Source organism: Sander lucioperca, chromosome 8 (assembly GCF_008315115.2).
Source record: "Sander lucioperca isolate FBNREF2018 chromosome 8, SLUC_FBN_1.2, whole genome shotgun sequence".
Classification (NCBI taxonomy): domain Eukaryota; kingdom Metazoa; phylum Chordata; class Actinopteri; order Perciformes; family Percidae; genus Sander; species Sander lucioperca.
In genome coordinates, this window is record NC_050180.1 from 13532510 (window position 1) to 13547167 (window position 14658).

Below are 14658 nucleotides of genomic sequence, written 5' to 3' on the forward strand. Positions count from 1 at the left end.
TTGGCTACTTCTGTTTTTGTGCTTGTTACAGCATGTTTTTTCATCTGTATAAGATATTAGAGTAATCCAGTAGTCCATTTGTCTACATTGGAACATTGTATCTATATATGTGTGTGTGTGTGTGTGTGTGTGTGTGTGTGTGTGTGTGTGTGTGTGTGTGTGTGTGTGTGTGTGTGTGTGTGTGTTTGTAATTCATCAAGTGTTGTGTGAAAGGGAGGGAGGATGAGGAGGGGGATCTAGGACAGGTGCTTTAAGAGAACCCCTTTGACTCATGGTCTCTTCACTAATTAAGTTTAGGCTATTTATGTGCATAATGTAGGCTGTGTGTGTGTGTGTGTGTGTGTGTGTGTGTGTGTGTGTGTGTGTGTGTGTGTACTTATCTATCCATGGGAAAGGTTTGCCTTTTCCACTCCCTCACCCTTTAATTGCCTAGTTTTTACTTGTCTGAAAGCACATTCAGTCTAAATGACTCTGATCCAAGCTCTTTGAAACAAATTTCATTTGCGTTTTTTTTAAATGTCACAATTCAATATATCATGACATTTGTTCCCAGATACAGTAGTTCCAATATAGGCAAGGGTTTGTGTGTTTCTTCCTGAATTTTAGCGGACTCACCTCTGAAACAGTTTGGAACATCGTGGGACAACAACCATCTCCAACACAACTAGAGACAATATTTCTAGTAATAACAATAAAACATGTTGTGCTTGTCTGCAGCAAAATAAAGTATTAGTGAAACCAATTCAGGATGCGATAATACCCATTATCCAACCTGTGTATCAAAAAACACACTAATTAGTCAAATATTAAAACCAAAGGTGATATTTTAAAGTTAGATCTAGTCTACTTTCCTGTATTTATGTTGTCGCTACATTTGCTGATCACAGGCTGATCTGCACATTCAACAATTATGAGAAAATATTAGTCTGATCTTTTAATGTAAAGTCTAAATTGCTGAAGAATCATCTTATTGTCTGCTGCTAAATTTTGGGAGAGTTACACCAGCATACAGATTGATATTACAGATTGATAACAGCGGTGGTTCAGTCTCTTTGTGCAAAAATAAGCCTGCATTTGCCAGCTGGGAAGATGGTCCTTACCCTGAGTGGGAGTTGTTGGCTGAAATAAAAGAAGAGAAAGAAGTATTTTAAAGATAGTACTGGTGCTGGTGGTGGGATTTTTTTTCTCCATTGTCACACACCATTACATTCAGCGGTGTTCTTAATGTTAGGGCTTCGGTGTCGGTTCATTTCAAACCTGGTCGGGTGAAATGAGATTTGTGAAAGTCCATTTTCATTTGCTTTGCAATTTGTCACAAATACTTTCTTCATCAGTGCTCAGGCTCGTTGTGATGTCTATAATCAAACAACTGATTTTAGGATTCACATCTATCAAGGTTGCAGATTGAAGGGAGATGAGAAGAATTGGCATCAGCATTTGGATTTATATTTGGATTTTGATGCCTACAACACATGCCAGCCACAATTAACATACATGTCTTTTATGATTATTTCAATATGGGAATGTGTCCCCCTTTTTTTAAACACAATTACCATGTTAACAAATGAGTAAATGAATCAACTCAGCAACCAAACTGAAAAATGTTTTGTTTAAAATCTGTTTTGAGGAGAGACGTTGTCAAAAGGACTGAGCGCATCCAGTCCAAATTTACACTGCCTGCTTAAGCAAGTTGAATCGTGCCGGCCACCCACAAGCTATTTTCCACCTGCTGCCCACCTACATCAACAATAGTGAAGCAGAGCCCAGGACAAACACAAACAGACACAACAGAGTGCACATGGTGGCCACACTCTTCAGATTAACCTTTATCCTCCCAGATGAGACCTGTTGTCTTTACCTGGAGCGCTCTGTATACAACACATTATGGACACCATATGGAAACAATACTAACCTTTTCTTCTGCTCACTCTGAGCTAATGCTCCAGGTTTACACCTAAAGGCCCCTGCGAGGCAATTAAATGTCTGTGGTAAAACCAGTTTCATTTTTTTCAAGTTGCGTTAGCGTACTTGAGGGTACACACACGCAAAACAAAGCAATTGATTTGAGACCATGCGGGTAATGCTCCATGCCACACCATAATTGCTCCTGTATTGTCACATACAATTAAACTGAGTCTTTGTTATTTTAATGAGCACTCTAAAGGTTAACGTTACGTTCCCATTGCAACTACAACACAACCCTGCAATCAGGGAGAGGGACAGAGAGATAGCGAGAGGGGGAGAGAGGGAGAGGAGAGGAGGGGATCTGGTTTCTCAGCCGCTCTGTACCCTAATCCTGGATTTGGAAACGGGATGAGGAGAACGACAAACACAAGTAATAACAGCACTGACATGGGATTGGTAGGTGGGGGGGTGAGTAGCTAGATAGGAAATAGGGGGCCTCGAGAGAGGGGTGGTTAGTTGTAGGTGGGTGGGATATAAATACCTGCAGTTGACAGGGGCGGCAAAAAGCTGAGGGCATGACAGACACTGGCTTACCTGCATCTGTAATAGAGAAAAAGAGACAGGGACATGCATTGCAGAGGCCTTAGTGAGAGAAAGCTAGATAGTTGAGAAACACCTTTGAGCAGATACATCAGTGATAGTAACTTGAACCGGAAACTCATCGCTATTCATCTTTGAGTTCTGGCTGAAGTGCTGACATCTATGTCTCTTAGAGAGAAAAAGGTAACCATTGACAGTTTTCTACCTGCAAATTCCCAAGTGACTGAAGGGAGAACTGTGCTTGGCTGAATTAGGGAGAAAAGAACAAGCAAGGAAGACGACAGAAGAAGTGAACAAAGACAAGACACGGCTAGAAAAAGACAAGGCAGAACAAGAGAAGGCCAAAGAAGACGAGACAAAGACAAAAGGTAAGACGAGGTAAGACAAGACATAACAAGACTCAAGAAAGGAAGGGAACAGAAGATATTTCAAGAGGACGATAAAAAGACACAGGACAAGGAAAGCAACGATGGGAGGCAAGACCAATTAAAGCAAGAGAGGGCAAGGCAAAGAAAGGAAACCAGTTAAGGGATCACGTCAAACTTCAGTGTACCATTGGGACCATTCGAGAGAGGCCAGAGAAGAATGGCATGCCAGGCATTCAGCGGCGACTCCTTCACCCCACTTTCAGGCGATTCACCCTTGCCAATCCTCATGCACCACGCCTCTCCCGGTGACTGCCTGCCAGCCAGCTCCCATGCTCACAGCATGGTTTCTGCAGGTAAACTGGGTCTTCTGTCCTGTAATGTTAAATATATTTTTTTTTTCTTTGTATAATTCTCCTCTTGTGTGCTTTACCTTTGTTAATTTGTCAAAAAATAAGGCTTTTACTGCAAAGTACCGTAAGAAGAAAGTGGGAGTTCATAAGGCTTAAATGATATGGACCATGACCTACATAGTTTTGTCGTGATGTTAAATCCCAGCTGCAGGAAGTCAGACCTCTAACAACTACTTCAATCTTCTACTTCAGCCTCGTGAGGAAGAGAGGGTGTTGGCATTGTGTCGTTTCGTGCTATGATAAAGTGGTAGTGCTCGTGTTCATAGTGACTACACTATTGACTATATAGGAAGTCCCATGGGTGCTGCAGGTGAGTGATGTCTCGTGTAGGGCTATAAGTTTCTCCTATAGACGACGACCCCCCTCCCTCCCACACACACACACACACACACACACACACACACACACAGTTGTGTTTTTAGGGAATGGGGAGGATGAATTGGATTGAAAAGTACATTTATTCAAAGCCAACTCAAATTATGTAAATGTTTCTAATCAGCTGGTTTGGCCCAGCTGTCTCTCCTCAGTGGATAATTGCTTTGAGGATATGTTATCAGTATGGCAAACTCCCCAAGGTCTTTTTTACGATGAAGCGTCACAGAGAAAACTTCCTGGGGGTTTAAGTGCCTGCTGATTGTTATAGCATAGAATAGACTGGATTAGATAAAGCAGAACATGAGTCATACAATACATTAATATAGCAACAGGTTAAACATATCCTGCAAATAGATTTCTCTGCTGAGACAGTACTGTGTACTTGTGAAATTTTGCTGGCCTATATTTGTTTTCTGTCTTCCCAATGAGTCTATGAACGAAATGTGATCACCTAAATAATGGAATAACAGGTACAATTTGTAATAATTAAAGAAGTACAATTGGCAATTAGTAGTAGTGTCAACAGTGGTAGGGTTGGGCGATATGGCAAAAAATGTGATCACGATATATTTTCCCATTTTGATCGTCGTTTATCCTTTGGCCTAAATAAACCAGAGGTTTCATTACATTTTAGAATAGCTTATTAACATATAAAATAAATAATGAAAAACATGCCATTACAGTATTCAGCACAATGTTTTTGTTGATGACACATTACACGTTCACATTATGAGATGCCCCACTGGTCAACAGAGCAGTAGTGCCCTCTACTGGCAAAAGAAAACTAAGCGTAGCCGTCTTTACAGTCATCTCACAATTAAAGGTGCTCTAAGCGATGTCACGCGTTTTTTAGGCTACAACATTTTTTGTCACATACAGCAAACATCTCCTCACTATCCGCGAGCTGCCTGTCCCCTGAACACTGTAAAAAAAAATGCGGTCTCTGTAGGCAGCCCAGGCTCCCCAAACGGCAACAAAAACAAACTGCACCAACCCGCACCACCGCACAATAAACCAGTGTTCCAGCCAATAACTGACAAGAAGGATTTGGGGGTGGGGGTTGGGAGGTTAGTGCATGGAAGGGAGGGGGAGGGGACGGGACGAGGAGGAGGGAGGGGCGAGCTAGCCTCCGTTTTGTTTGACAATAATTCGAACGTCAACAAGAAGTGACATCACCCAACATCGCTTAGAGCACCTTTATGTTTGCCTTTTTTGTGTCTGCAAAATAAACAAGTGAAAACTGAATAGTCAGTTTTGGCTAAATTTCTTTTGATTTTATAAATAACCTAAAACTACTTAAAAGCAACATATTAAATGTAAATACAACTCCTGCTAAAAAAGCATCTCAAATGTTTGTTGAGGTAGCACAAAACCAAACAAAGTAAACAAGTGCATGTGTAATCAAGTGTCTTTCGATATGCAATAAGAAATAGCGCTGGTTATACTTTTATTCTTTTTTGAATACCCTCGGTGTGGTCATTGAATGGTACCTGTTTAGGTGTCCTGCTTGGCACCACCACCAACATATTTTCGCAGACCGGCTTAATCTCATTGTCACTTTTGTGAAATCCGAACCATTTCCACACAACTGACGTTGTGTAACCCTTTTTATTAACAATGTCTTCAGGGAGGAAAACACTATTTAACGGGGGAACACACTTTGACACAACACCGGCAACTCAGACAAATGCCCACAATTGGAAGTGGGCGTGTCCGGCATCCAAGCAGAAATGGCAGAACAGACTCTGTCAGTTGTGTTATCGGGTAAATATGTCCAAAGCTTATCATCGTTATCAACGGGAATTATATTGCAATCCAGTTTCAAGATCATTTTATCGCCCAGCCCTAAACAGTGGCACAGTCTTTTTATTTTAAGACCTCATAAGCCTTGGTCAGATCATCAAACATAACACAGAGAACATAGCAACAGTCTCTACATAAATGTGTTGGTGGTACTGTACCAACTTAAGAGTGCATCCCAGCACATTAGTGCTTAAAGTGAATATCAAGTTGCATAAAAAAGATGAATACATGAATAATTATGTAATTAGCAGAGGACATGGCCAGAGCAATATTCAACTATATTTAAATACACTTAGCAGAGAAGAGCATCCACAAAAGCAAAGGTTTTAAAGAGGAGTCTCTGGTTTTAGAAGCATTTTGTTTGGCTTGCTATTACACTTCATATGTTCATTTCAAACCACTTTTTTAAGAAGGTCTTGAAAGATATCTGTCACGTTTGACTGGATTTACAGAGCAGTTTGAAGCTGTACCAGCATCCAAATTGACGGTAGCTGTTATTTCTCTCCAGTGTAAATGTGTTCAACTCAGACTGTACTCACATCTCTCTCTCTGTTCCAACTGCACTAGCAGACAGAACAGAGTAACATGGTGATATTGGCCTTTGGTAAAAACTGAAATATTAGCAGTCATTATCATCTTTCTCTCTCTTTCTGCGTGATGTGATGGAACTTTCTTCATGAGCAAACTAAGCTAGCCAAAGTGATTTACATTGTATTTTTGAACAGAGAAGTAAAAGATTATCTTTAATGGGCTTTCATTGGAAGGTTTTTGTGTGTATTATAATCTACATGTCCGTGGTGTTAATGTTCAGAGACACTTCCACCTTTAAGAACCCACTTCAAATCCAATGTAAATATATTATTGCAGCTTATGCCAACACATAGCAGCTGTTTCAATTTCAAAATGTAATATAATCGCTTTCAAAACCCCATATTAGTCAAACTAGTCTTAGCTAGTCTGAACTGTATTTAAAGCTGACCTGTACTCAGATCAGATCCGAGTAAACGCACTAATCTTTTGTTCTCCGGTCAGATTGTAACCACATTTGTCTCCATCAGTATCATCTGGACTGTCCCTGGGTCAGCCCACCAAGCGCTCCCATATGCATCTGTCCACATCCTCCTTCGGCAACGCCCCCCCCGGCCTACATTACCCAGTCACCCCCTGTCACTACAGCAACCAGCAGGCCACCTACGGCATGATGGCAGGTGAGTGGTGGTGATGGTATTTGTGACAACTATTGCAAGGCTGTAATGAATAGTCAGTCAAAAGACAATTAATCATTGAAAATTCTGATAGTCAAATAAGCCTTTATACATTTATTTATCGAGCAAATGGTGATTAATCAATGATAAAATGATTATTGTGCAGACAAAAATAAAGGATTCTCTCTCTCTCTCTCTCTCTCTCTCTCTCTGTAGCTCAGGAGATGCTTTCTGCCAGTATTTCTCAGACTCGTATCCTGCAGACATGTGGTGTCCCTCACCCCAACATGGTAGGCAGTGCAAACCCATTGCAAGGTAATGATCACACGCATGCACAGACACACACACACACACACACACACACACACACACACACACACACACACACACACACACACACACACACACACAATAATTCCCACTCCTGCCCTGCAGTTAAATACAGTAAATTTAGCAGACACTTTGTCAATCCCCATACATTTGCTACCAGTTAAAATCAAGTTCAGACTTGATTACTTCACCTAATGATTGTTAAACTTAACTGTCAAAGATGTCTTGCCACTTTCTCCCGATTGTGCAGAGAGAGCAGAAACATAAATGTAGAAGTGGATATGTGAAAATTTATACGGGAAATGGTTTTCATGCCACAAGATGCTTGTATCAAATTCAAGTCAGTCATCAGCCTTTTTATACCTGCCAAAAAATATTTTTGACAGTCAACATTTAGCACCAAATGGATTGAACAAGGAATGTGTTTTTTGTAATTAACAACAGTTAAAAAAAATTAAAAAAAGACCCCCCCCCCACACACACACACACACACACACACACACACACACTTATATTGATATTATAGCCTTTCTAATATTTCATATTAAAGGTAACATGCCAGACCAATTATTGATACTGCCAACCTAACTTGGTTGTATTGAATGGTTAAGTCCCTGAAAACATATGCTCTCAATCCGCTTCTTACTACGAGTGATGTGGTCCTAAATTTCAATTTTAACATTTTCTGGCAAAGTTAAAACAGTTTTGGATATTTGGAAGAGAGATTTCTGTGTTTCTGTTTTTGTCTTGGCTCTTCTGGGTATGCCACATACCTCTAAGCACCAATCAGGAATGGAAATGTGATGTGATGCTCATGTTGCCAGGCTGCTGTCAATCAAATCTGATCAAATCCCAACAAACAAGGACAAAGGATGCATGCACTAACTTTGATTGTTGCTTATTTATTTTTAAAAAAAATTTCAGGGGCTTTAACTCAGACCTTCACATTTTGCACCAAATCATAATTTCTCAGGACAAATATAATTACTGCAATGCGCCAGTTTGGATTTTGCCTTTCAAAAGACATAAATATGCAAGTAAAATTACGATAACAGCATTGTCCCTTCTTCTCTGAAATCACTTTAAAGTAGTAATTATTACTGTACACATACTAGAAAGACATAAATATCCTTCCAATGTCTGGAGTAGATAAAATCAGATTAATGTCTTGGTTAAACAAAATCTATAGTACAATTGTGTTTAATATAACCAAGTGGGTGATATTATAGACCAAAAAGAATATGAGGTAAATGTAACCCTGCTGGCACAGAACAATTAACATTTCCAGAGGAAATTAGATTGCTGCTTGTCTTTTAACAGACAAGATTTATAGGATTTTAACTACTGGAGTAGAGACCCGGTGACATCGATCCACTCCTGTAAAGGGTCTAATAAAATTGTATGTTCCACAGTGGTCAACAACAGCACTCAGCAGAGGGATATTTGAGAGGAAAGGGCAGAAACAGAGTTAATAGCATTACACAAAAGTCTGTAATTATGGGAACTGGATGAGACAAGGTCACAGAAGAAACTGGCCCTTTAATTTATCATTTTTAAAGCTGCACTAATCTATTTCTTCATAATGGCTCAAATGACTAAGTGTAATGTGAAAGGTGTCACTTCATGAACCCACAGGGAGTTATCAACTCTGGAGTTCCTCTCAGCTATATGGAGCTTTTTAGCGTCCTTTATCTCATCCACCTTGTTTTCAGCAGGCAACTGTTAAACCCACTGTACGCTTCCTGTCCAGCACAAAATAGCACACACATTTCCTAGCTAAAGAGCCAGTCAGATATTTTCATCAGTTGTTGGTGAAGACCAAAACAGAGCTAAAACTAAAGTTTAATATGGACTTACATTCATCACCAAAACACGACCCCAAACAAATGCTCCCTATCTGCTGGACGTGTAACTGGACAACTGCTTGCTAAGACTTCTTTATAGGCTGATAGAAAAAGGTCAGTGCTGTGTTTTCAGCTTGTTCAGTGGGCAAAAACATGTATTAATGACAACAGTATGGAGTTATTGTGCTTGCCAGTTGGTTTGCTTTCTAACTTTGCTCAGCATGAAGCTGCTGATGCTGCCACACTCTTAGGATGGTGCACATGTATAGCTGCTGGAGGGTTCAGGGCAAAGACATGCCCTGAACCCACACGTGTTTTTATGGGGCTTACTGTCCAGTCTGACATCTGACAATTAAGCTCTATGGAAAAGGCTTTGAGAACTATATAGGCAACTGTCTCTAGATATTACCTCAGAGAGATTATAAAAGTGTGAGTCCAACCTCTCCGTGACACCTTGGGTATAAGAGAAAATCACTGATGCATACAGTTTTAGTGCAAAATCTGCCACGTTGCTCTCCAGCTGGTGTATAGAGCCGAACAATTTAGCAGGTCAATGACACTCCACTTTTGGAAACACAAACATTTTGTAAATGGGGTTTGGGGGCTGTTAGTGCATTTAATATTTCCTGCCAGTGTATTCCTCTAGAGAGACTCCAAAATGACTCAAACACTGCTGTTGGTAGGCAATATTTAGCAGTCCGAGTTTCAGATGAAGCTTTTATGGCAACGTTGTTATCTCAACAAAATACAAAATATTACAAACCGTATGGCACTATACAAACTCAACAATAGGTCAGCTACAATACAACAACACAAACTACAGCCTTCATAAAGTTAAAAACTGAACATTATAGTTCAGGTAGGATTTGTTGCGGGGGTGTTGTGTTAGACTATTAGTTTCAGCCAGGTGTACATGATAAACTGGCAGCATATGGTCACCACACTGCAACCTCCTGTCTTGTATCTCCCGTATCACTGGATCTGTAACATCAGTTGTATGATATATGGTTGTATGACAGGGTTAGCGCTGCACTACAATCCCCCTGACACAAGAGGGGAGTGTTGCATTGCTCATTGTAGGTACAGTTTCAGCAACTTGGGATAGTTCAGAGTGGATTGAAGCCAACATTTGGTTACCATCAGACTATAAATCACAATTGCCTATGATTGTATTGCCTATTGTCTGTTCCTACAGTAGTAAAATTAATCAATGCAGTTGGTGCACTGAGAAGCATCACATTCCAAATTACAATTAGTCATCCACCCATCTGTTACTCTGGCAGTAATCTGCCATTAATACTAACAACAGGAAGAAACCAGAAATTGGCAGCCACAAGCTCCACTGCAGCTAACCAATAAATAATAACAACCACTTGTAGAAATAATGGAGCCTAATCTTGAATGTTAATATTAGGGTTATAGTGCCGTGTTAAAAGTATGACAAACCTGTTTGAAAAGGTTGTGCAATGTGCTTTTTTCTTCTTGTTTCTACTGAATAGAGACCTTTTAAAACAAAGAAGTGAACTCAGAGTTGTGTGGCACTGAACACTAAAGCCAGAGATAATACCTGCAAAAAAATGTGAATGGGTAAATGTTAATTTAAATTACAGGTAAAAAGCAGAGTAGAATATCTAGAATATATTATGTTGAAAATAATTCAAATAATTTGATTATTAAATTAAGTATTTATCAGTGAATGGAGCTGCCTCAGGTGTGTGGTCTACATTAGGTTTTTGTAAGTGGTTTTCTCATTTACAAAATTATGGGGCAAAAGATCTCAATAGGCATACCCCTTAGTTTCAGGACAGGGTGGAAATTGTCACATTTATTGAAAAAAATATATTAAATTGTGGTTATTGTAAAATTCTGACAATACAAAAACATTAGCTGTGCTGTGGAAATAAATGCTGTCAGGATACAGGTGGGAATAGGAGCCATGCTGCTTTCGGCATCCCTCTGACAGTCTGAGGGTCAACCTTGATCTCTCTCTCTCTCTCTCTCTCTCTCTCTCTCTCTCTCTCTCTCTCTCTCTCTCTCTCTCTCTCTCTCTCTCTCTCTCTCTCTCTCTCTCTCTCTCTCTCTCTCTCTCTCTCTCTCTCTCTCTAGGGTCTCTTACTCCTTGCTTGTACAAGTTTCCAGACCATGGTCTAAGTAGTGGTTCGTGTGCACTAAGTCATGGTTTCTCCTCACTGCCACCGGCCCTCCTCTCCACTGATGAGGCTCCTGGGGGCCCGAGTATTGGAGAGATGAAAACTGACGGCCAGAGGAAGAGCATGCGGGACCCAGAAGATGTCCCTGCCATGGACTCCCCGCAGATACGAGAGCTGGAAATGTTTGCCAATGACTTCAAAATACGGAGGATCAAACTTGGTGAGTATTATCACTAACATGATGTTGATGAAAATGACCCACTATCCACTAACTGCACCAATTAGAGACATTACCACAAATGTTTCTGTTGTGTGTTTGTGCTCGCCTTGCTGCTTCTCTGCTCGTGGTTATTCTATGAAGTATTTCTGTTTCATTGTGACTTCTAGGCTACACACAGACTAATGTAGGCGAGGCTCTTGCAGCAGTGCACGGCTCAGAGTTCAGCCAGACCACAATCTGCCGCTTTGAAAATCTACAGTTGAGCTTCAAGAACGCCTGCAAACTCAAGGCCATCCTGGCTAAATGGCTTGATGAAGCTGAGCTGGCTGGTGGTGAGTCACACACACACACACACACACACACACACACACACACACACACACATCCACTCTACTCCATCGACCCCAAATTAGAGCATTTGTTCGTATAATCTTTACCGTGATGTCTACTCTATGAGCTAAAATGTGTATCGAAGTTGTAAGTGCTCTTTTGAGTCAGTGTGATAGAATCTGCTGGTAAGAAAATCATATGCATTGTATTATAGACATGACACCTTGCATGATTATGAAGATCTAACACTGGCTTGTACATTGTCTAGGACAGTGGTTCCCAACCTTCTTGCCTTATGACCCCTTTAAAAAAAGAACCAATAACCAATATCTACATGATGCATACACCTGTGAGCTGTGAGCAGAGTGATTTTCTCTTATCTGTAACAACAGTAACAGCATATTTGTTTTCCTTCCTGCAGCATTGTACAATGATAAAATAGGAATGAATGAGCGGAAGAGGAAAAGGAGAACAACTATCAGGTATTAACTATGAGGAGCAAAGATGCAATGCATACCATATAATGATGTTTTAGTGTCATAGAGTTTATCTTCTCCTCTCTTTCCCTTATTCCCCACTGCAGCTTGGGAGCTAAGGAGGCTCTGGAGCACAGCTTTGTGGAAAAGAGTAAGCCATCCTCCCAGGAAATAGCCCGGATAGCTAAAGGCCTCCATTTGGAGAAGGAGGTGGTCAGAGTCTGGTTCTGCAACAGACGCCAAAGAGAGAAACGGGTCAAAACCAGCCTCAACCTCAGCTCCTGTTTGAGCAAACTCAGCCCACACTGCATTGTACAGATGAGTAAAACACAAAGACCAATGACATAGTTGAAGATTCAGCTAGTGTCGCTCACCTCGAGTCTGATGGAGCCTCCTTCGTGACCACAGCCAGTGAAAATGGATTATTTCTAAATCAGGGAACACCCAATGATAAAAACTGCCCTCACACTGCATTAAGCAGCTGCTGACGCACTTGAAACTATTTCATTGCTATAACAATGACATGATAATTTATATTCTGTGAAGGTCAGCCTGACAAAAAAACAACTGAGAACAATCCAACTCTAAGAAAACATGCGTCATTGTCAGTTTGTAACTTGACTCCAAAGTGACAAATGTTTTGATCTAAAGAGACATCCCTTATTGCAATCTGCTGCAGTTTTCTTAATGCCATTTTACCAGAAATATGTCTTTACAGTATTTTAATCTCCACGTCCCAGAAAAATCCACTATAAAAAAAGTATATGAATGCCAAATAGCAGCTCAGTAAGTTTTTTTTGTTGTTATTGGAAGTTGATACTGTGAAGATAAAAGGCTTTCATTAACCACATATGATCTGCTGGTTTGACGCTGCAGCGACCATGACCTGACATTTAGATCTTCACTGTGCCTTGTTTGCTATATGCATGCTGAAAGTATATTAGTTACACAAATCAAATATAATGTAATCTACCAGCACCAGAGTGCAGGTGAGCACTCGTTTAGATCAGCCCTGTGCCTTTCTAAAAACAGATGTTGGCTCCACTTTCATTCCTTTTTTTAAGAGAGAAGGGAAACTTTGTTGTCGATGAAATGTTTTACATTTGTCTGCATTTAACTGCAGGACTTTTTGTTTTGTAGTTGTTTGTGTATTTGTGATTAGAGATGATGCTCTCTCATTAATTAACTGTCTTATGAACATTTTTTGTTTTATTTAAATTAATATAGCTATGCTCAAAAAAAGTAATATATTTAAAGTTTCACAACATCCTATTTATTTTTATATATATATACAGTGAGGAAAATAAGTATTTGAACACCCTGCTATTTTGCAAGTTCTCCCACTTAGAAATCATGGAGGGGTCTGAAATTGTCATCGTAGGTGCATGTCCACTGTGAGAGACATAATCTAAAAAAAAAAATCCAGAAATCACAATGTATGATTTTTTAACTATTTATTTGTATGATACAGCTGCAAATAAGTATTTGAACACCTGAGAAAATCAATGTTAATATTTGGTACAGTAGCCTTTGTTTGCAATTACAGAGGTCAAACGTTTCCTGTAGTTTTTCACCAGGTTTGCACACACTGCAGGAGGGATTTTGGCCCACTCCTCCACACAGATCTTCTCTAGATCAGTCAGGTTTCTGGGCTGTCGCTGAGAAACACGGAGTTTGAGCTCCCTCCAAAGATTCTCTATTGGGTTCAGGGCTGGAGACTGGCTAGGCCACGCCAGAACCTTGATATGCTTCTTACAGAGCCACTCCTTGGTTATCCTGGCTGTGTGCTTTGGGTCATTGTCATGTTGGAAGACCCAGCCTTGACCCATCTTCAATGCTCTAACTGAGGGAAGGAGGTTGTTCCCCAAAATCTCGCAATACATGGCCCCGGTCATCCTCTCCTTAATACAGTGCAGTCGCCCTGTCCCATGTGCAGAAAAACACCCCCAAAGCATGATGCTACCACCCCCATGCTTCACAGTAGGGATGGTGTTCTTGGGATGGAACTCACCATTCTTCTTCCTCCAAACACGGTTACTGGAATTATGACCAAAAAGTTCTATTTTGGTCTCATCTGACCACATGACTTTCTCCCATGACTCCTCTGGATCATCCAAATGGTCATTGGCAAACTTAAGACGGGCCTTGACATGTGCTGGTTTAGGCAGGGGAACCTTCCGTGCCATGCATGATTTCAAACCATGACGTCTTAGTGTATTACCAACAGTAACCTTGGAAACGGTGGTCCCAGCTCTTTTCAGGTCATTGACCAGCTCCTCCCGTGTAGTTCTGGGCTGATTTCTCACCTTTCTTAGGATCACTGAGACCCCACGAGGTGAGATCTTGCATGGAGCCCCAGTCCGAGGGAGATTGACAGTCATGTTTAGCTTCTTCCATTTTCTAATGATTGCTCCAACAGTGGACCTTTTTTCACCAAGCTGCTTGGCAATTTCCCCGTAGCCCTTTCCAGCCTTGTGCAGGTGTACAATTTTGTCTCTAGTGTCTTTGGACAGCTCTTTGGTCTTGGCCATGTTAGTAGTTGGATTCTTACTGATTGTATGGGGTGGACAGGTGTCTTTATGCAGCTAAAGACCTCAAACAGGGCATCTAATTTAGGATAATAAATGGAGTGGAGGTGGACA

General features: G+C 40.7%; 1 protein-coding gene and 1 long non-coding RNA gene across 2 annotated transcripts; one reads left to right on the forward strand and one right to left on the reverse strand.

Annotated features, from left to right (window-relative positions):
* The first annotated feature begins 2376 nt into the window (after nucleotides 1–2376).
* On the forward strand, nucleotides 2377–13017 carry pou1f1 (POU class 1 homeobox 1). The gene is made up of 7 exons (XM_031281730.2): nucleotides 2377–3226; nucleotides 6520–6669; nucleotides 6883–6981; nucleotides 10947–11210; nucleotides 11378–11542; nucleotides 11962–12022; nucleotides 12124–13017. Exons 1-7 carry the CDS (start codon nucleotides 3091–3093, stop codon nucleotides 12362–12364), a joined length of 1116 nt encoding a protein of 371 aa, XP_031137590.2. The 5' UTR covers nucleotides 2377–3090; the 3' UTR covers nucleotides 12365–13017.
* LOC116037742 lies at nucleotides 12827–13273 on the reverse strand. Its single transcript, XR_004101940.2, has 2 exons — nucleotides 12965–13273; nucleotides 12827–12934 (listed from the first exon to the last, which is right to left on the reverse strand). It is a non-coding gene; the product is annotated as an uncharacterized LOC116037742 (long non-coding RNA).
* Between the last annotated feature and the right edge of the window lie 1385 nt (nucleotides 13274–14658).